Genomic DNA, 21,850 nt, shown 5'->3' on the forward strand with positions numbered 1-21,850 from the left:
ATCTAGAAGCGACTGAGGGCCAAGAAGAAGAGCTGGACTTTCTCTAGTCCAGTCAAGGCCTCCAGGGTGGTGCCTGCATTGGGGCGGGAGAGAGGACAGTGAAGGCGGCAGGGGACACATGTCTTTATTAGAAAAATAAAACCCAGCGGGTAAGCAGGAAAATGGGAGGGAGCTGGGGCCGGCCTCAGCGGATGCCCTGGTGGATAAGGCTGCTTTTGGCTGCACTCGCCTTCTCCCGCTCCCGCCGCTGCACAGGGTCCAGCTCAAAGCAGCGCCACAGGCGCAGGGTCTCGTCAGCAGCAGCTGAGGCCACGGTACAGCCGTCGGGGCTCATGGTCAGGCTGAGCACTCGGGCCGTGTGACCTTTGAGCTCAGCCACCTTGGCCATGCTGGGGTACTTCCAGATGACCAGCTGGTTCTGGGCAAAGCCATGGCCAGAGATGAGTTCCTTGTAGTGTGGGGACCAGAGGATAGCGCACACCTGGGACTGGGCATCCACGGCACTGAGACATGCCCCTGAGCAAACGTTCCAGATGCGGATGTGCCGGTCGCTGGTGCCACCTCCAGTGGCCAGCACGTTGGATTGCCAGGGACACCAGGCCACAGCCTAGCAGAGGAGGGGAAGAACAAGGGTTAGGAGGGCACCAACCCCATATGGCAGCCTCCCTGCCCCAAGCTGCCTCAGCCTCTCACCTTGACTGCTCCCACGTGTTGAGTGAAGGTCTGCAGGGGTGCCCAGCCTCCGTCACCAGGGGCACTGGGCCACACGTTCACCAAGTTGTCATTGCCGCCACTAGCCAGGTAACGGCCATCAGGGGACCAGCGTAGGCCACACACTTCTTGGCTGTGTCCGCTCAGTGTGGCTACATGGTGTTCAGCCACTCGGACATCGTGGTGATGGACGTGGCCAGACCGAGACCCACTGGGAAGAGGACACAAGCTACTAAGGTGGGGGCTTGGAGGTCTGTCGTACCTCCAGGGAGGTTCCCAGCCATCCAACAACCCTCTCCCACCTCCCTCCCAGCAGAACCATGCATGACATGTATGTGTGAGAAGGAAAGGGAGGACTGAGCTGGTTGGGGTGGACACACACACACACACAGACAGGAGCCTGCAGGGACAAGGGCCCAAGCTCAGACCTGGAAAGGATGTAGCTGTTCCAGGACAGGGCGCCCACACGGGCTGTGTGGCTGCTCATGTTTCGGAGCCGTTTCTGCTGCTGGACGTCCCACAGCTAGGGAGGGAGGGATCAGGGGATCAGAGGCCCTGTCTTGGACTGGTGCTGCCCCTTAGGGGCCCTGGGGGTTGGGAGTGGAAGATCTGGGCCTCACCTGAACCTCTGCACTGCTGGTGCCCACAGCCAGATAGTTTCCCTCCTTGATCCAGGCCACAGAGGACACGTAGTCCCCAGGCCGCTCTGTCTGCAGCAGCTGCAGGATCTCTCCGGAGCCTGCACTCCATAGGTACACTGATGTGTCCAGAGCCACAGCAAGCACGTTGCCACAGCTCCAGTCCATGAGGTTCAGGTCTGAGGCAGAGAGCAGAGGGAGGCTGCATCCAGGGTTACCGACTCTCCCCATCTCGCCCTGACTCCCAAGGCTTCCTCCCAGGGCCACTCACAGTAGTCATTGCGGATCTCGGGGGCGTCCAGGATGCGGTCAGGGAGGGAGGGGATGTAGCGACAGGTCTTCTTCCTGCTGGAGCCTGGGGTGGCCTTCTGACTATAGAGTACCCGCAGGCTGTTCTGATAGCCCTCAGGGGCATTCTGGGGCTTTCCACTGAGCCGGAGGATCTTGGCTTCTTCCACATCGAAACCATTCAGGTTCAAGGACCAGGCTTTCTGCTGCTCCTGAGGAGGGCAGAGGTCAAGGGCAGGAGGGTCATGGACCAGGCCCACCCCCTCCCAATGTCCTGCTCTTGTCTGTGGGCAAGTGACTTCCCAGTAGCTGCTTATACCGTCCCATCTCCCCAGGCCTCCCCCTTCCCCCACAAACCTTCCTGGTAGGCGTGTGGTTGGCTGGTTGATTCTCTTTGCTTAGCAGGAAGCTGGCCACCTCCATCTGGGAAGCGCTTCGATGGGGGATGTAGCGATCCCCCCCGGCTTTACTGGGGGTGCTCTGTGCCTTAGAACTAGATTTGCCTGAGAAGAAAGACAGGCTGGAAGGCTTTGCCCTGTCCCATGACTCCCAAGCCAGGCCACAAAGGTCTGTTCTCCACATGTCCCCCCCATCCTAGCCCCAATGTCCTTACTCACCAGGAGTCCGGCCCGGCGTTCTACTAGAGCTATGGGATCGGTTTGCTGTGCGCATTGGGGAAGGGGGGGGGCCAGGAGTTTCCTTGGCTTTGCGCTGCCATCGGGCAGGGGGTGCATTGACAATAGATGTGTCCAACTGAAGCAGTGAGTGCAGGTCATTCTCAAACACAAACTGAGCCATGGTACCAGACCTGGAAACAGAGAAACCAGCAATCCTCAGAGCTCTTGAGGAGACACAGGGAAGTGACCAGTGATGAGGCCCTCCATTAGGACCCATTTCTGGGAAAATAGGGCTTGTGGCTCTGAGGACACAGGAAGAATAATGAGGGCTTGGCCTAGGGTGACCTGGGGAAGAGTACACTGACTGTACTCTGTGGAAGGGGCAGCCAGGTAGCTCAGTGGACTGAGAGCCAGATCTAAAAATGGGAGGACCTGGGCTCCAATCTGGCCTCAGACACCTAGTTGTGTGACCCTGGGCAAGTTACAACCCCTATTGTCTAGCCTTTACCACTCTTCTGCCTTAGAATCAAGACAGAAAGTAAGGGTTAAAAAAACAAAACCAAAAACTGTGGAAGGAGGTAAGGAGCCAAAGATGCTGGGATGGGCAATGCATTGCAGATGTAAATTGCAGGGATAAATGTCAAAGTCCTAGAACTGAGCATAAGCAATCAATAGCACAAGGACACGAATCAGGAGAGAGCAGTTCAGTGGAGGGAATCGTAGAGCAAGGATAAAGTCGAAGGTGAATTGGACCTTTGGTAAAAGGGAAGCTAAAAATGAGACTGGAGAAGTTTTATGCTATAGGAAAGAGAAAGCCTTGGAAGGCTCTGGAGGCTGGGAACTTGTGTGGAAAAATACAGCAGACTGTATTAACAGACTTGATTTCCTTTGTAATGCTATCCATTCCATGCATTTAAAAAAGCTTTCTGAGAAGGCGTCCAGAAGGTCCATGTCAAAACATAATTAGTACTCTCGGCCTTAAGAGTATCTAGTAATAGCTAGTGTTTTGCAAAGTACTTTACTCAACTCTTAGACCTTCAGGACACCCCAGGAGGAAGGTGCTATTTTTTTCCCCTCTTCATTTTACAGATGAGGAAATTAAGACCCACAGTGGGAAGATTAGTGAACTGGCTAGGGTCAACACAGCTGGCAAGTGTCAGTGGTAGCACTGGCATTGGGAACTTCCTGACTTGACATCCTGAGCTGCTGTCAGATTTGTAGGGTAAAATGAAGCTCAGAGCCCCAGGCAGGATTAGGATGAAGATGGGGAGAGGATGAGGCAACTCAGTGGATAGAGCCAGGTCTAGAAATGTGAAGTCCTGGGTTCAAATCACACCTTAGACACTTCTTAGCCAGAGTGACCCTGAAATCATTTAACCCTCGTTGCCCAGCCCTTACCACTCTTCTGCCTGGGAAGTGATGGGAAAGACAGGGAGAGAGAAGTCCCTGAAGGACACCCCAGACATGAGTAGAAAGAGGATCCAGGGGGATCTTGTGGCCAAGAGCAAGAATGAATCAAGAAAAACGTCCCAAGCACTTAATATGTGTTAGGAATTGCTCTCTGGGCTGGAGTATAAAGAACAGGAGCAGTGCTCAAGAAACTCAGACAGTGCAAAATATAGCACAGAGGTACCATTCTGGCAGGGAGGGCACTTATATCTGGGCCCATCAAGAAAAAAGTTTAGGGGGCAGCTGGGTAGCCCAATGGATTGAGAACTAGGCCTAGAGACAGGAGGTCCAAGGTTCAAATGTGACCTCAGACACTTCCTAGCTGTGTGACCTTGAGTAAGTCACTTAACCTCCATTGCCTAGCCCTTACCACTCTTCTGCCTCAGAAACAATATTGATTCTGAGGTGGAATGTAAGGGTTTAAAAAAAAAAGAAAAGAAAAAAGTTTAGTGGTTGGGGGCAGCTAGGTGGCTCAGTGGATAAAGTGCCAGGCCTGGACATGGGAGGTTCTGGATTCAAATCTGAACGCAAGACACTTCCTCACTTGGTGACCCTGGGTGAGTCACCCACTCTCATTTGTCTAGCCTGCACCTTTCTGACTTGAGAGTTGTTACTAGGACAGAAAGTAAGAGTTTAAAAAAGGAAAATGGAGCAGAAAAGATAGGAGTGAGGGGGCAGGCAGTGCAAAGGTTGGGAAGGATGAGACAGGGGTGTGGGAATATTAAAATCTGCAGAGAAAGAAGTCAAATGCTATAGAGGAAGGTCAACTAGAAGAGCAATGAATGGGGAGTCACAGAATCTTTTTGAGCAGAGGATGTGGCTAGTCCACCTGTTGTGGAAAGGCTGGGAAGAGAGAGGGCAGGCAAGGAGACCAGTCAGGAGGTTAGGACATCAATTAAGGGCAGGGGGCCTGCATCAGGGGAAGAGTTGCCCAGTCTGATGATTTGGGGATGGGGATAGGGTACCAGGACCACTCCTTAGCTCTCACTACCCATCTGAATCCCAGGCTTCTGGCCCCAGACAGTCAGTCCCCAGGCAATAAACTTTTGCTAAGAACCTACCTCTGCACCCCACAGCTGGCAAGGCAACAGGTCTGACCATTTTTGTGGGGAAATGCTATCTTTCACTCCCTCCTTTTGGTGACCCTAACTCCAGAAACTCTAGAAGTACAGACGCAGCTGTAGTCCTCTACTACCTACTACTTGCTTGTTAGGCGTCAGGAAATGGATGTCCAGCAGGTACCTCAGACTCAGCATGTCCAGAAGAGAACTCTTTTCCTTTCTCATAGAAAACTCCCTCTTCTTCCAAAGTCTCCCTTCCAGATAGGGGCTCTATCCTCCCCTCTTCATCTCCTGGCTCTTGGACCCTTCTGTCTACTCCCCACTCTTGTGAATTACTAAATCTCCTCTAGGTCAGTCTCTTTGCCTGCAGCTTCCACACAGCTACCAACAAGATTCTGCTTCATTGAAGGGGTGACTATACCATCTTCTCTACCTAACCCAGTGGGTGCCCACTGGCTTGAGGTGGTATCAAATTCAAACTTCTCCTGATTGGCATTTAAAGCCCTGGCCTCCAGGACTCCAATCTACCTTCCCAGCCTTAGGAAAGGATCCTCCCCATACTATTTTCCAGCCTTCTTGTTCTTCATTTCTCATCTCTGGCTTTTTGCCCAGGTTCCTCTTCATCTTTATTTGGAAGTTTTATCCCCCCAGACTCAGGCCAATGGTTGCCTTTTCCATGGTGTTTTTCCTGACTCCTCCCCCCCACCCCCCAGTTTATTTTAGAAATACTAAGTAAGCCTAAGACACACAAGTCTTCTTGTCCAGGTCCCCCCATCTGTCCCTCCCTCCTTTTCTTTCTTAAGAAAACAAAACAAAACAACCTTAAGTCCCCATCTTAGAATCAATACTATGTTTTGGTTCCAAGGAAAGAGCTAGGCAACATGGGGTGAGGTGGTGTTAAGTGATTTGCTCAGGGTCTCACCAAGGGGAATTATCTGAGGCCACATTTGAACCCAGTCCTGGCTCTCAAACCACTGAACGACCTACCAGCCTTCATTACCTCCCTTTCATAGTGCCCAAGAACTGGGATGCCCAGCTGTCCAGCCTGCTGTCCATAAAACACTCCTGATTCAGGCCTGAGCCATGTTGAAATATAACTGGGAAATATTTGCCAAAATAAAAAAGCTTCGGATAAGGCTGCATTTTAAAACGTCGGGTCCTTCCCTACAGCTTGCTATCACCCGCTATGTGGGTCCAGCCCCACGGAGCATCCCACACCCAACTCTTTCCCAAGGGCTCCAGTCCGCAAGGTTGGTCCCAATCTTCTCCGTTCCCGAAGGCCAAGGCCAGCTCTGACGCCTCCTTTCCCCTCACTTTCGTTTCTTTGCTCCAGCCACCCCCCAACATGCGTAAAAGGAGTCCTTGCTCCAGCTGGCTATCCAGGTCTTCTGGGCCGCACCCCCCTCGCCCATTTCCAGGTAGAGTCCACCTGCGTGGCACCGGGCCAATAATCCACCCTTGGGAGGCCTTCGCCCCTCGGGCCGGCCGCAACCTCCTCAGACCCTAGAGCCTCGGGTCCTCAGCAGCTCCCACCATCCTCCCTACGATCGTCGGAGCCTTGACTCAACAAATCCTGACCTCTCTCTAACCCCGGTCCAGCAGAGCCTCCGTCCGGACGGACGGTACGCAATTAGTCCGTAATCCACGCTCAGCGCCAACCACCGCACCCAAGCCCTCAGTTCCCCGGTTCCCGGTATCCTCCTACCTACGCCCGGTCTCTCTTCGTCCTCGGCCGCCGCTGCCGCCTCCACTGCCCGCGCAGGCAGGGCATTTCCGGCCGCCGCCATTTGAAGGCTCCCGCCGCGCTCCCATTGGTCCCTTCAAACCCAACGGCCCCAACTGCCATCCGCCATTGGCTCCAGGACTCGGGGCAGGACTTCCTCCGAGACCCGCCTTCCTCGCGAGAGGCTGGAGCCGGCAACAGGGGCGGAGCCTAGCGAAATACTGAGACCAATGAGAGATCGAAGCCGAACGAGGGCGTGACCTTATGAGGAATAGAACCAATGAATGACGGCTAAGGCGGGGGCTTATTACGAATACGACCAATGAGGAGCCACATCCGAGGCTAAGGCGGAACATGGGGGAGGGTGGAGGGGAGAGAGGGGTGTGTGTGTGCGCGCGCGCGTGCGCGTCAACTGGGGGGCTGCTTTTGTGTGTGTCAGCGGGGTAGCCAAGGATCCAGGGGGAGGCCAGAAAGGGCTGGGGGGCCAGGGCAGGATTCGCAAGCCTCTGAACTCCGGGACCTCTCTTTAGATCTACCCGGGAGACTCTAGGCAGTGTAGAGCAACGGCCTGCATCTGGATGACAGATCATCCCTACTGCTGGGGACATTCCCAGCCTTGGTTTGAATACATTCAGGCAGAGATGGGGAACTCACCACCTCTGGAGAAAGCCTGTTCCACTGGGCTAAAGCTCTCAGCTTCCAGCATTTCCCTAACATCCAACACACCTCTTATCTCCCTGAGGCACCTCCCCACCGCCCATCCTTCAAAGCTGACCCTCCAGCTTGGGGTTAGAGTTTGAGGTGGCCCAGTTCCCACGAGAGAACAGGCTAGGGGGTCTCAACAGGTTGGTTTGTGAACACACCCACTGCCCACTCGGGGATTTCCGTCATTCTAGCTCTCTCTTTGCCTTGCTTGTCCCCTCCTAGGGACACTGCTTGGGGGTGGGGGGAAAGTTTCCAAGAAGGAGGGACAAGGCTGCTGAGGAATTCTCAAGCTAGAGGACTGGGGTTTCAGCCTTTGGGGTCCTTTCCCCTTCCAAAAGCTACAAGCCCTCTGATGCCCTTCTGTTCTCCAGAACACCTGATGAGATGCTCTTTACACAATGGAGAATTATGGAAAGTTTCTGAGCTGGAAACCACCCAGTGAGAAGGTTAATCTGGCTTCAGCCTGAAGGATGGGGCCATAGGGAATGCTGGCTAGGAGACTTGACTGGACAAAGATTCCTAAGAGGTGGAGAGGTGGACAGTCTTAATCCTTTGGAGGAGGGGAGGGAGAGCTGCATAGTGAAGATGGAGATTTTTTAGACTGGTCCAGGGATTTCATTGCAGGAAACTCTCACTGCACAGTCAGCTACCTTGAAATTTAGTCCTAGAGAGTTGCTTGAGGTGCTTAGAGGCTGAGGAAATGGAGGAATTAATGAATGAATGGAAAAGAATGAAAAACATTTATGGAACACTCAGGATGTACTAAGCACTCAGCTAAGCACTGGGGACACAAATGAGTCCCTTGCCCTCCAACAGCCCCTGTTCTAATGGGGAAGACAATGTTCTAATGGGCAGTGGTGTGGTCTGGGGCACTTTGGTCTACAAAGTGATTAGGAGTGGGGCTCAGTGGCAAAGTTGGTTTGATCTTGACTCCAGAACTGGAGGGGCAAATGGGGCAATGAGGGAGGTTATGGATATGGAAGAGGAGGAGACTGGGAAATGGAGCCTGGCTGATGCTTTCCTGCAAGAATGTGCCCAGGCTTCTATGGACGTTATCAGACAGGCCTGGAATCCAGGTCTTCCTGAGGCTGAGGCTAGCTCTGTGGCCACCACTCCTGCCACACAGCCTCTCTTTTAGGATCAAAATAAAGCAAACTTTCCTATTAGAGCTGTCCAAAGGGGGGCCTGGGGAAATAGGGTGTTTCCTGTCACCACTGGTTTTTTCAGGGGAAGTTGGATAACTGACCACTTGTTGGTGAGTGTCATGGTGATTCTGAGACTAGCTAGCAAGGAAAGGCTAGTGATCAGAAGACAACCAGGCTCCCAACTTGGCTAGTTTTGTAGGGTGGGGAGATGATGGAGAAGCTGGGGGAGGGGTCATGCCAGGCCTAAATGAAGCTGGAATTTAGACATAATTCTGGAGGCAATGGCCCTATCAGGTTTCTGAGTCTGGGCACACAGCATGATCCAGTCTGGACTAGAGATGAATCTGTTAGTATTCACACCATTGTTTGGAAGCAAGGAGTCTAATTAGGCCCAATTTGCCAGGCTGGTCCTGGTATGATCTTGAGGATGCAGAACTGAGGTGGTGTAGATCTTGGGAAGAAGTGACTAATCTGAGACATAAGCCAATCAACAAGCATTTATTAAGCACTGGCTGTGTGCCAGACACTGACTAAGGTAAGCAGTGGGGACCCAAAGACAGGAGCAGCAGTTCCTGCTCTCAAAGGAGCTTACATTCTAAAGAAAAGAAAATAAGTAGAGGCTTAATGAAAACAATTGCCTAACTACATGCATTCTCTTAAAAGGCTGGTATTCTGAAACATTTTGAAACTCTTCATTGGCTCAGAGTCCCTGTGAGGCATCAGACCACAGACCAGCACCAAGAGCAAGACTGGGGAGTGAGCTCATCTGAATGAATCCTTTATTCTGGGTGAGCATCTTTTTCCTGGTAGGGATAAGTAAGGCTTCTTTTGTTAACTGCTAGATGGATTACAAGTGTTTTATTTCATGCTCCTTTTGGATCTAAACTAGCAGGAGACTGGCCTGAGTGAAGCCCAAACTATTACAATTGAGACTGTGTGTCTGTGTATATGCATTTATATACACACAAACATACATTTAACATGTATGTTAAATGCTATGTGACCTGGGGCTTTAGGGAATGAGGTAAACAATCAGACAAGACATTTGGGCTGAGGCTTTTTAAAAAATGAATTAATTTGTACATTAAAATTCGCAGCTATCTCCTACCCTTCCTCTCCTCCCCATATTGAAGAAAGCACCATTTAACAAAAAGATATGTGTATATATAAAACCATGTCTTGCTAGATTTCTATTCTATCAGTTCTTTCTCTGGAGGTGGACATACACAAGTCATGCTTCAAGCAATATTTCTAAGTCTTGAAGGAAACCAGGGATCATAAAGGTGGATGTGAGAAGGGAGAGCATTTTGGCATGGAGAGGGGGCAGGGAGAGAAGGCTAGTGCAAAGACATGAAACCCAGAAAGGGAAGGAATCAATGTCTCCTAGTCTTGTGGAGAGTATGTGGAAGGAAGGATGAACAGGCCTGGATGTGAAGGGTGAAGAAAGAGGTGGAGTCTGAGGTGGTGGAGGTTTGGTGTCTGCGTGATCAGGAGGAAGATGGTACAAAGAGACTGGAAGGGGGAGCTAAGATGGAGTGTGTGGAGGGTATGCAATGGGGAAATGAGATGGAAAGTATATGCACAGAGATGTTTGTGAACACATTGGGGACCAGTTTGAGATCTTCCCTCAAGATCTTCAGCACCTGCCCCAGCTCTGAAAGGACTCCACGTGGGAGGCAGCAAGCTATCCAAGGGGAACACAGGGGAGAGCCAGCTCTCTGCTGTCAGAGCCAAGCCAGTGGGGCTCTGGCATCCTTCAATATTGGCAAGAGATTAAAAAAACTTCTCAACTATCCAAGTGGTCCAAGAGGCCACAGGGGAATCATGACAGCTATCTTCAAATACAGAAGAGCTGCCATATGGAAAGGGCATTAGGCTTGTTCTGCTTGCCTCGGGGCAGAATTGGGGATGGAAGGAAGCTGCAAAGAGGCTGTCTGAAGGAAAACTTGACACAAGAGCTAGCTTCCAGGGGCATAGGTTGCCTTGGAGGAGATGAGCTCCCCGACCTTGGTCCAGGAGATGGATTCTCCTTAGGGATGCTACAGATATTGGGTTCTTTTGTGGAGCTCTTTAGACCTCAGAAATCCAAGGATTCTTCTCTTTCCATTTCTCCCCTTTCCTCTCTCTACCATCTGGCAGAGATTCAATGTCCTAAACCCTGATTTAGTCAGGCAGGGTTGCTCACTGCCTCTCCTTCCCTCCTCCCTAAATTCCAGTACTGAGCAATTTGCCTTTAGAATCCAGAGGTCAGGATCTGAATCCTCTCTTTGACCCTTTCTGGCCATCTCTGAGCCTTGGTTTGCTTCTTTGTGAAATGGCAAGGGGGTAGGAAGATCCTGGTAATAGGTTTCCTCACCAGGGAGCTTGTGAGGCTTCACTCAAGAAATGAGTGCACTTTGGGGTGCTCTGTGTGTCAGTTATCAGTCTTTGGTCCTTCTCCTGTATATGTGCCCCTTCTCCACCCCTCAGCTCATCTCTCCTGTTTCTGAGTCTGTCCCAAGTGGGGCTCCCATCACTCAGGCTCTGCCCCTATGTCTAGCCCAGTGCTAGGACAAGAGCAGGTGTTCAGCTAAGGTGGTCAAAACTTAGGTCCACAGAGGTGAAAGGGCTTGGCTTCTCCATGGTCACACAAAACTGGAAGGCAGAACTGAAAGCAAGCTGGGTCTTCTCATTCCTAGGCTGATGCTGGCACTGCAAAAAGGGCCTGTACTTTTCCCTAGCTCTTGGGATGAACAGAGAAAGGCAGTGCCTCTCTCTAGAGAAAGCTCTCACCTGCCTTTCAGGGCCCCTCATTCCCTGCCCCCAGACTTTGCTCATGCTCATTTGCTGACCTCTATGTACCTGTCACTGCCGATGCTTCTAGGCTGACCAGGTCTGCCAGGCCTCTTCACCCTATGACAACAGGTAAGGGTCTGAGCATCCCTTAGCCCTGTATTCCTCTCCTTGTCCTCAGTATACGAATCTCAATTGGTCATTCAAGGAAACCTTTATTGAGTGGCAGTGTGAGAGATTCAGAAGCCCGAAGTACAATCACTGAGCCCAAAGGGCTCCAGCTGGTCAGGAGAATAAGTGAGACACATGAGGCTATCTCTTGCTCTGGAAATGAGGGCACTAGACTAGCCTCTGAGGTCTGCAAAGGCTTTGGGAAACATCTGGCCCTGTGTGTTGGGACAGAACTTGCTGACGCCCTGTGATGGAGGCTCGTCATACCTGAAGACCACTCTAGGGACCCATTGCTACTCGGGGAACCTGCAGCCAGCCTTACTCAGGCTTCCACAATCAGGCAGTGGTATTAGGGCTGGCCACTGGGGAAGGCGGGGGCTGCCGGGCCACAACTGTGCTCTTCATGGCTTAGGCATAGGAGGATGAAGAACAGGGGACAGGAGGTTTGTTCAGGAAATGAGGACTTGGTCAAGCAAGGGGCCCCACTCTGGGAGATGGGTCCTCCGGAGAGAGAGAAGGTCAATAAACTGAGCTGGAGCTCACATGGGAAAGCAATGGGGCTAAGGGAGTCCCTGGCAAGCATTCGTGTCCTGGAGCTCTAAGGAAAGGTACTTTGTCCAAGGGCTGGTGGCAATGATTTGAAGGTGGGGGAGGGTGGGACAAGTGAGGCAGGTAGGAGTAGTTGTCAATGTGAGTGGTGGGGCCAAGCTCAGAGTCTGTAGGGGCTGGGGCCAAGGGTGGGGACCAGGGCCCCAGGCAGCCAGCCTGCAGCAACACGGGGTAATCCGGCTGGGATTGGCCATCCACAGACTCAGAAAGGACCTCCAAGAGGCTGGGTTCCTCTTCTTCATCTACACCTGAGGCTGAGGCCTTGGGCTAGAAAATATGGGGTAAGGGGCTGTCAGGGACAAAGCAGAGCTAATCAGGAATGCTAAGTCACAACAGCATCACTCACCTGGCTCAAGGAGGCTGGAGGCTCAGTGAGGAAACCTCCAAGGACCCGATGAAGGTCAGGAAGTGGGGGCCATAGGGTCTGCCACAGGGCCCTGCACAGGGAGGGAAGGGGTGAGATAGGCATTGCTGATAGTAGAGGGCTCTTCTAGAGGAAAGTGAAAGGGAGAGTGGGAAAGGGGCTGCAGCGAATACCCAGAGCCCTTGTAACTAGCATTGGAGCTCACTTGGGCAAACAGCCCCCCACTGGGGTGGCCTGTACATGTTGGGTCTTGCTGTACCTCATTTCAGGCTTCAGAAGTTGCCCCCTTGGTCTGTTCTAGGAACAGAGTGTCCTGTTCCTCCCCTGCCAGTTGCTCTAGAGCCCACTGTCCTCTCTTAAGACCTCCCACAGCCTGAAGGTCAAGGCATGGCAGGGCTGGCTAGTGCCTGCTGCCCATGAGCTGCCTGGGACAATGGCAGGACTAGGGTCTAGCCCCATCTTGTGGGACTAGAGCCGAGCAGCCTCCCAGTCCCTCACCAATATGGAATCGCTCCCTTCCTGGCCCTGGAGGATCACAGGGCCTCAGGTCTTCCCCCAGAAAGGATGGGCCCACTTTGGCCTCCTGTTTCTATCTGTTCTACCTGAGCTAAGCCAAAGACCAAACTCTTCTAGGTTTCAATCACGAATCTTGTCAAAGCCTTTCTGTTCCAGTCTGAAACACCCTCAGCACCCAGGACAGTGGCAAGGTAGGAGATCCCCTGGGGAATCACAGCCTATCTTAGACCCTTAACTGCTTCTATCTTAAATAATGAAACTGTCCCCCAAGTAGGCCCAGCACTGGTAGCATCCATGGAAAGAAGGGAAAGATTCTTGAGAACAGTAGCCAAAGGAATTGGGGGGGGGTATACTGGTGGCTTGTAGCTCCCCTCTCACAAACAGGAATTAGACTACTGTTTTTCTTGACTTCTAGTCCTGTTCCCTTTGTCACTGCTCTGGGGCTTAACAAGTCTAACTGTCCCCCACCCCACAACAGGCCCTTTGGGTGTTTGAAGTCAGGGATTGCATTCCTAGAGTCTTCTTTCTCCCCACTAATCACCCCTAGGTTCTTTGATCAGTCCTCAGATGACATGGATTCCAGGCTCTTTGCAAGCCCCTCCTCTAGACACCTGAACGATCAAGTCAGTGCAGGGCAGAGGAAGGAGAAGGCAAAGTCCTTGCCTCCTGCGGTTCTCTATGTGGGCCAAAATCACATTCACTTTCTTGGCCGCCACATCCCTGCTAATGCTCCTGTTTCCCCTTTGAGATCATATCCAATTTTTGCCTAGTTTTGCCTCTATTCCCAACCCCTAACACAGTGCCTGTCACATGCAGTGGTTCATTTGTGTCAACTCTTTATGCCCCCAAGGACTATACTGCCCATGGGTTTTTCTTGGGCAAAGATAGTAGAGTAAGGCAAACAGTTTAAGGGATTTGCCTAAGGTGAAAGGCACATCTAGAAAAGATCTGAGGCAGGAATCAAACTCGGGACTTCTTGAATCCAGGTCTTGGACCCTCAATGCTGCTAGAACGTTGTTAGATGAACTCTTATCTAGCTCTAAACCTTCCTCACTTTGTACTTAGGAAGTACTCTGGTACTGTTTGGTACCAGAGGAGAAGATGTTCTCTTTATCCCATCTGAATCTCATCTTGGTAGATTCAGTTCAATTGCTCTCTTTGGCCCTTTGTGGCTCCTGACCCTGTAGTCACTCAGGATTAGTGATCTTTCCAAATTTGTCACCTGCAAATTTAATAAATACACCATCTATTATACTCTGGACCTAGTTATTTACATGGTGTCACCATCATTAGAATATGAGCTCCTGGGGCAACTAGGTGGCTCAGTGAATCAAGAGCCAGGCTTGAAAATGGGAGGTTCTGGATTCAAATCTGACCACAGACATTTCCTGTTTGACCCTGCACAAGTCACTTATCCGCCATTGCCTAGCCTTTACCACTTTTCTGTCTTGGAATCAATATCTAGTATTGATTCTAAGATGGAAGGTAAAGGGTTTTTTTTTTTTTTTAAAGGGGAATATGAGCTCCTGGTTGGCAGGGATCCTGTTTGTGCCCTTTGTATCCCCAGCAGCTAGCACAGTGCCTGGCACAGAGTTAGCACATGATCACTATTTGTTGACTGACTGATGATACTCTTATCTAAGTCATGGATTAAAAAGAAAGAAAGAAACATTAGAACAGCACTGGGCAAGGCACAGATCTCCTGGGCATTCATTCTATTTCCATCTGACCACAATGACCATGAACCATTAACAACTCCTTTTTGAAGATGTCCACTTAACCTGCTCTGAAGCTGTTAGTTCTTATCATCTATTATGAAATCCCTCTAATTTTTATCATCTAGTCCACATCTCTTCATCCGTAAACAGCTTTTCTAAAATCTAGATAGATGCTATGCTCACAGCATCTCCACACCACAGTCCACTCACACTGAGAAAACCTACTGAGAGCAATCCCCTTCTTATGAAGCCTGAAGAAGCCTAAGGTACAGAAATAGAGAGGAAGTCCTGGGGTCAACCCTGCTTTGGATTAAAGGCTGAAGGTTCAAGAGAGAAAGGGAGACTTGGGAGGGGAACAGCAGGGTAAGAAGGGGTTTAAGGAAGAGATTTGGATTCACAGGTCCTAACTTAAGCCTCTCTTGTCAAGGGGTAGAAAGCACTCAACAAGGGAAAACACCAAGGTCTATAGCTTGGTAAGTCTAATTAGCAAAATGAGAAGAATGAGAATTGCCTTGGAGCTCAGACAAATGGGATGGCAGAGTAATGCAGCCCTAACCTAAAAGGGCACTGGTCTGTACTCAGGAATGGTGCCAGTCCCCGCTGTGCCACTTAACATATCTGGGTGACCTTGGGCCATTTATTTCCTCTTTCAGCCCTCAGTTCATCTATCTTTAAGATCACAGGGTTAGACTAGATGACCTTTAAAGTCCCTCTAACTGCTGGATCCATGATCCCATGGCCAGTATTTGCACATTATAAAACAGTTCCAGGTCATATCTAATGCAAGCCAAATTCAATGAATATGATATGCTCCAGCTTTTCCAGGGTTATAACATACTGCTTTGGATCAGTGCTTGTGAGTGGGGTATGCTGCTACATACCTTATTACCAATAGCTGTGTTAATGTTTTTTTTTTTAAGTCCTTGCTAAAATGTACAAAAGGAAGAATAGGGGAGATAGAAACACTGACAGCCCCAAAAGAAGTTTGCTATAACATGAAAGCAATAATTAAATGTAACTGATATGAATGTGGTCCTAAAATAGGAATTGATGTTTGACTATCTGGATCCACTGTGCAGAATCTTAGAAAACATGCAGGTAAAATAAAAGAAAAAGCCAAAACTGCATCAGCCTTTTGTGGTTTGCAAACAATCATGAGGAATAGGCTTGTTACAATAATCAAATGGAGTCTCTTTTGGCAGATAGTTTGAATACTGCAATCATCTATGCATTCCTTTTAGCACAGCACCCATTCAGGCAGAAGCTTCCGCTGATTAATGGCAGGGAAAGTAAATGGAAATGAGACAGAGAAGGAACTTTTACTGCACTTTGTATGATTTTTTTAAAAACGGAAGAAAGTGGATCTATTGACCAACACATTTTTCATATAGAAGAAACAGGCTTATCCTAGAACTTCTATTTCTAAGAAAGAAAAAACTACCTGGATTTAAAGGGTCTAAGGCTTTCTTAACATTTGTTTGGGAGGTAAATCAGAACAGGATTTTCAATCAAAAGCAGTGCTTATTTCTTAATCTTGAAACTCTCAGGCACTGAAAGGCTACCACCATTGATTGCTTCAAGCACAGTGACTCAAAATATTTTCAAAGACTTTTCCTCTCAAGTTATTTTAATCTAGCTGTTGGAAAAGATTGCAAGGATAGTAATATAAAAGGTAATATTAATTTTAGAAAATGCTATTGTGTGAAAATGTAAGTGTGCAAATTCAGGAGATGTGGATAAAATTCTGTGCATCTCCATCAATCTTTATGAAGACTTAAGGAAAGAGAAAACAATTCAGAACACTTTGCTAAGATCTTTTAAATGACAATAACATTTTCAATATATTATCACTGTAGGCTTATCTATACCTACATCTAGAAGTAATTAAATTAAAAAAATTTGCCTTCTATAACTATTCTTCCATTTTGTAATATACTTAAATCAGAAAATTTTAAAATTCTTTGCTATTATGTTAAATTAGAAAATTTATTTGTAAAAATTTTGATTGTATTTTCTATTGGGCTACCATATTTTGGTAGTAGCTAGATTTGGACAGTAGATAGAGTGTCAGGCCTGGAGTCAGAAGGACCTGGGTTCAGATCTAACCTCAGACACTTCCTAGTTGTGTGACCCTGGGCAAATCACTTAACCCTCACTGCCTAGCCCTTGACAGCTTGTCTACCCTTGAACTGATGCATAAGATTGATTCTAAGGAGGAAGGTAAGAGTATTTGGGTAATAAACAAGGAAACTAGAGGTTCTATCATAAGGAAGCCAATCTCCAGAGGAGATCCCTGTGCCTTGGTGGGATGAATTCTGGAAGACCAGATACAAAAAGATGCCTGGCAGTGTTGTGTCCTCAAGATTTGCTTAGGTGAAGAAATTCAAGAAGCAAGGAAGAAACATGGAGGAAAGAGCTGCAAGTAGGTGAAGAAAGCCCCTTAGAGGGAGGAAGCAAGGGACATGGCTGCAGTAGTGTGTGCTGAGGGACAGAAAGAGGAAGGAGATCTCAGGAATACCAGGGAGGCCTAACAGTAGAATGTGGCCTTCTGGGCATGTCCAGCTGACTTTCCTGCAGGCACCTCACAGTCAGCATGTCCAAAGCAGGAGAATATATTCCTTCTCCCAAACCTTTCTGACCTTCCTGACTTCTGTCCAGGGTACCTCCTCCTCCAAGGCCTCCCAGCTCACAGCCTCCTCCCCACCTAAGACAGCCTGCTGCCAGCTCTTGTTTTGACCCCCACATCTCTTGAATCCAGCCTCTCCACACGGGAGCTTAGCTGTCACCCTCTTCACCTTGATGGCAAGGGCCTCCTATCTGGTCTTCCTGGCTTGCCTGTCTTACATTCCTCTTCTCTATCCCCACTTCCCTGCTAAATGATATTGCTAAAGCTCAGCTCTGACCATGTTACCCTTACTAAAAATCTAGTGGGACCTTTGGCCTCCAGGATGAAAAAAAACCAAACCCCTCTGTCTGTCTGGTTTTAAAAACCCTTTCACAACCTACATTATTTCCCTCCCCACCCTCTAGTCTAGCTACCCTGGCTTTCCTCAAACAAGACAATTACACTCTCCATCTTTGGGCCTTTGCCCAGGCTATGCCCCATGTCAGCCCTCCCTCCTTTTTTCCACCTCTCAGAATACCTAGTTTCCTTCAAATCTCAGCTCAAGTACTCTATTCTTTCCCAATCTGATTCCCCCAGCTATTAGTGCTGTTTTTTTTTTTTTGTGGATTTTGTTATTTTTTGCCATGGACCTTTTGGTAGTCTTGTGAAGCCTATGGACACTTTCAAAAATAGTGTTTTAAAATAAAGTACATAGAATCACCTAGAAAAAAAATTCTATTGAAATATGTGATTAGAAAACAACCAAAAAACCCCAAAAGTTGACAGCCTCCCTATACCCAACCAAGAAACCCTGAGCTATTATTCAGTGTCTTCCTCCAAAATTGTCTTGTGCCCATTTGGCATATTTTTGCTTTGCAGAGTGTCAAGCATACAGCAAGCACCTAATAAATGCTTACTGACTCCTTGAACAGCCTGTCATTTCTTTCTGCTAAAGGCAGAGTAACTGCCTGCATGATGGTTTATCTTTCCAGAGCTGGAAGATGGGAGGAGGAGAACCACCTATCCTAGCCCTGATCATGGGCTGGCTCCTCCTCAGAAAATTCAGAGAGGGGAGAAGGAGTCCGCTGGACAAAGGCTGATGTGCCCCACCAACCAGTTAGGAGAATAAATCTCAAAGCATTCAAAGAAAACAAGGATGGCTGATAAAGGTAAGGAATTTTGCTGGGAAAGCCTAAACTCAATTCCGGATAACCTTGTTTAGAAAGTGTCCCCTGGGGGGATGAGGGAGACAAAGATAAATCAAAAAGCAGTTCTTGTGCTCTTTGAGCCTGGAGTCCAGGGGCAGGGAGTGGAAGGAGGGAAATGCAGCACAGGCAAATAAGAGGAGATGGAGAATAGGAGAGGAACCTGGAAAGGGCTCCAGTTGGAGCCAAGGGATTCTATGAGGGGGAGGCCACAGGAGGGCCTGGGCATAGGCAGGAAGGGGAGGAAATGCTGAGGGGTAAGCATGTGAAACAGCTGGGAAAGCTCAGCAGCATCCTTGAGGAAATGGAGAGCCCAGGCAGCATCTCAGGCAGGGAAGTGTCACTGTCAGCCTGGAATCCAGGAGTACAATTAGCAGATAATTACCAGGTCCAGGTGAGAAGTAAGGCAGAGTGGTGATGGCGGGGAGGCATAGGAAGGCCTTGAGAAAAGGAAGTCACTTGAGAGAAAGTGTAGCAAGAAGACTAATATCAAGCCATGGCCCAGAGACAAGCTCCCTACAGGGCTGGGGCAGATGTTCAAGCCCTAAGGGGGGCCCAGAAGAACCAAGGACCAAAAAGAAAAGTCTCAGCTTGGTGGTTGAGGCTCTCCCTCAGCTGGCTGCCACCTAGCCTTCTGGGCTTAATTTCACAAGACTCCCCTTCCTCACTGAGGCTCTCCATTTCTACTCAGCACACCATCCAGCAAAGAGGCCCCTAATCTCACTAAATCATTACTTAGTGTTTACTTACCTACAATGGTATCTCCTGGAGGCTGATGGGACAAGGTGGCTTTTGTCTCACTTTCCCAAATACCTGGCCAGGTGCCTTATAGTAGGGAGTGGACATGTTTGTTGAACTGAATAACTTTTGCACTTAGAAGGACAGGACAATCAGGCAGCTACTACTGCCCCAGATTCCTTCCCAGGCCTAGGCCCAGGAGAAAGGAAGAGACTGCTCAGGTCCTGAGATAACTGGCACAATGAGTCAGTGAGTCAGAGGGGTGGACGAAGCACCTACTACATTCCAAGCCCAGTGATATATTCTGGGAATCCAAAGAAAAAGCAAAATCTGTCCCTGCCCTCAAAGGCATCCCATTCTAATGGGGGAAGAGAAGTTTTCCTGGGCCACTGACTAGAAAGCTGGCCTCAGGGCAACAGAGACCCAGGTTCAGCTCTCCTCTCTGACATCTACTGGTTATGACTCTGGGCAGATCAGGGCTCAGTTAGCACCAGACAACTAGAAGGTGAGACCTGCATTGGCAGAGAGAGGAGTTTCCAATATAGGACAATGACCATACAAGCCCACTCCTCAATTAAGGAGCAATGCAGACCACCAGCCTTCCTGCTTCACTCTGTCATACCCCAGAGTGTTCTTTCTCATGAACCTCTTCCTTTTGGGTGTTGTCTCCCCCATGACATGGTAAGCTCCCTGAAGGCAAGGGTTCTTTTTAGTATCAATTTCCAGTGCTGGGCACACAGTAGACACCTAAAATGTTTACTGACGGACTCCCTAACCCTACATACAAAGTTGACACCAGGAGGGAATACAAGCAGCAGCCAAGAAACTTGGAAAGACTTCCTGAAGAAGGGGAAATTTGAGCTGAATCTTGAATGACAAGAGGAGGGAAAATATTCCATGTACAGGGGACAACCTAGACAAAGGTGCAGTCAGGAACTGTTGGGCTGTGTGTGTGTATAGCACAGGCAGGTAGCAAGCCAAGGTGGTGGGAGCCACAGAGGGGTGGGTGTTTGATCCTAAGACCCTTGGGGCTGACCAAGTGGCAGTAGTAGAGGGGGGCGGGGGTGAAGGGAGAATGACAGGGTCAGACCTGCCCTTTGGAGGCTGAATTCAAGAAGGAATGGAGTGGAGAGTGAAGGGGGCAGGGTTGGAGGTGATAAAGGTGGTAGTGGTACCAGAGGACAGAAGGGGCCCTTATGAAGGCAGAATCAACAGATCTTGGCAATAGACTAGATGTGAGGGGAGGGCTAAGAGAGAATAAGGAGTCAAAGATTACAAAGATTAAGAAGATAGCCAAGCCTGAGGACCTGCATGACTGAGAGGCTGGTGATGCCCTGCACAGTCATAAGGACACTGGGCATTTGGGAGGGCTGGAGGGGAAAGATAATGAGTTTTAGATGGGACTTATTGAATGGGAGATGCAGAAAGGGGGGGAGATAGGGGTTTGAACCCCAGAAGGCTTCAGATGGCATCACCAAGGCAGTTGGTGATGAGATGGGCTGTCAGGAGAAGTTTGGGCCGGATCATTCAAATGGTTTGTAATGTCTAACTTCATCCAGAACAAGTCCTGCTGGGTCATCTTTAACAGGGTTATTAAGTACGTATGCCGTGGCTCCTTCCCAAAAGCATGCTAGGAGCATAAAACAAAACACAGGGTTCCAAAGGAAGCTCATCCTCTGAAAAGAATTATCAGGAGATGTTCAACAAACCAAGATCCCAGACTTGAGGTTATCCAGGTTCTCTGACCCTGACATTCCCTGCTCAACAAACTGCTGTGGCGCCTCCTGACTCCAGGAGTATCCTAAACTCTTCTTGGTGGCCTTTAAGCCCCTCACCACCTGTCCTTCCACCCCAGCGGGCGGTGGCACCGCCTTCCTTTCTGTCCCTCGCAGAGGACCTCTTCGAGGCCTTGGCATCGTCTACCCACGTGCCTGGAATGCTCTTCTTCCTCCTCTTTCTCCCCGCCCCCCACCCGACCGCCGCCTCCTTCAAGAGGCAGAGGCTGGGCTAACTGCAGCAGCACCAAAGAGGGGGATGGAGGGTACTGCTTACGAGACTCCTTCCACTCCTACTCGGCATCCATCTATGGCATGGCAGGACGGGGCGGGGTAGGGTTCGGGGGGGGGGGAGGGGGGTCAGCTTCAGGCACGCAGTGGCCTGGGGGAGGGACATCTACCTGAATCGCGCCGGGAAAAAGCGCCGCAACATAAGACAGAGACCCACGAGGCCACCGAAGCTCAGCGTCAGCACCGCGCTCGTCACCACGGAGACCCAGCCTGGTAGGGGGGGTCCGGGTCGTGAAGATCAGAATGGAGGGGCCAAAGCGCCTCCTCTCTCCCTGGCCCCGCCCCCTTTCCACACAACGCTGCCATACCCACCCTACCTCGCCCTCTGGAGCGCATTGCGCAGCCGCAGCCCTCTCCGCCCCAGCCTCTCACCGCTGTCCGGCGCCATCTCTACGAGCGCAGGCGCAGACCAGGCGCTCCAAGGTCCGTAATAGGTGGGGCCGTCAGGCCGTGCGCGCAGCTGCAGCCTGTATTGGGCTCCTGGGCGGAGCTCTAGTATCTCTCCCAGCGCATCCCGAGGTGGCTCCAGCACCTACACCGAACCGTGCGGAGGGGGCGGGGGCAGAGGCCTTCAGCGGCTTCTGATTGGTCCGTGTGTACAGCCATCCGTGGATGGGGGGAGGAGTTTGACACACCTTTGCCCTATCCTACAGACCCTCTCCTTCACACTCACTTGCAAGTGCCGTCATCCACGCACCTCCCTGTTTTCCCCTCTTCCTGATTCAGCCTTCTTGCCCCGCATTACCACG

General features: G+C 50.1%; 1 protein-coding gene and 1 long non-coding RNA gene across 4 annotated transcripts; one reads left to right on the forward strand and one right to left on the reverse strand.

The window, feature by feature from the left end:
* Nucleotides 1–106: 106 nt before the first annotated feature.
* Nucleotides 107–21,507, reverse strand: CDC20 (cell division cycle 20). Of its 3 annotated transcripts, none has more exons than XM_056815309.1 (9): nucleotides 21,474–21,507; nucleotides 21,212–21,311; nucleotides 2,255–2,445; nucleotides 1,995–2,140; nucleotides 1,621–1,849; nucleotides 1,332–1,528; nucleotides 1,140–1,234; nucleotides 694–922; nucleotides 107–607 (listed from the first exon to the last, which is right to left on the reverse strand). In XM_056815309.1, exons 1-9 carry the CDS (start codon nucleotides 21,487–21,489, stop codon nucleotides 185–187), a joined length of 1,626 nt encoding a protein of 541 aa, XP_056671287.1. In that variant the 5' UTR covers nucleotides 21,490–21,507; the 3' UTR covers nucleotides 107–184. The 3 variants fall into 3 exon arrangements, with proteins under 3 accessions (XP_056671287.1, XP_056671288.1, XP_056671286.1); XM_056815310.1 differs by lacking the exons at nucleotides 21,212–21,311; nucleotides 21,474–21,507 and adding exons at nucleotides 6,470–6,748; nucleotides 12,236–12,321; XM_056815308.1 differs by lacking the exons at nucleotides 21,212–21,311; nucleotides 21,474–21,507 and adding an exon at nucleotides 6,474–6,647.
* LOC130457064 (uncharacterized) lies at nucleotides 6,875–21,130 on the forward strand. Its single transcript, XR_008916058.1, has 3 exons — nucleotides 6,875–8,872; nucleotides 9,001–9,125; nucleotides 18,085–21,130. It is a non-coding gene; the product is annotated as an uncharacterized LOC130457064 (long non-coding RNA).
* Nucleotides 21,508–21,850: the final 343 nt, after the last annotated feature.

The sequence above is a fragment of the Monodelphis domestica genome, chromosome 2 (genome assembly GCF_027887165.1).
Source record: "Monodelphis domestica isolate mMonDom1 chromosome 2, mMonDom1.pri, whole genome shotgun sequence".
NCBI lineage: Eukaryota > Metazoa > Chordata > Mammalia > Didelphimorphia > Didelphidae > Monodelphis > Monodelphis domestica.

Coding starts and splice junctions, on each gene's coding strand:
- CDC20 (XM_056815308.1), bottom strand. CDS start 6,610: ATGGCAGTTGGGGCCGTTGGGTTTGAAGGGACCAATGGGAGCGCGGCG. Junction 1,235..1,331: donor CCAGCAGTGCAGAGGTTCAG/GTGAGGCCCAGA, acceptor CTCCCTCCCTAG/CTGTGGGACGTCCAGCAGCA. Junction 923..1,139: donor AACAGCTACATCCTTTCCAG/GTCTGAGCTTGG, acceptor TCCTCTTCCCAG/TGGGTCTCGGTCTGGCCACG.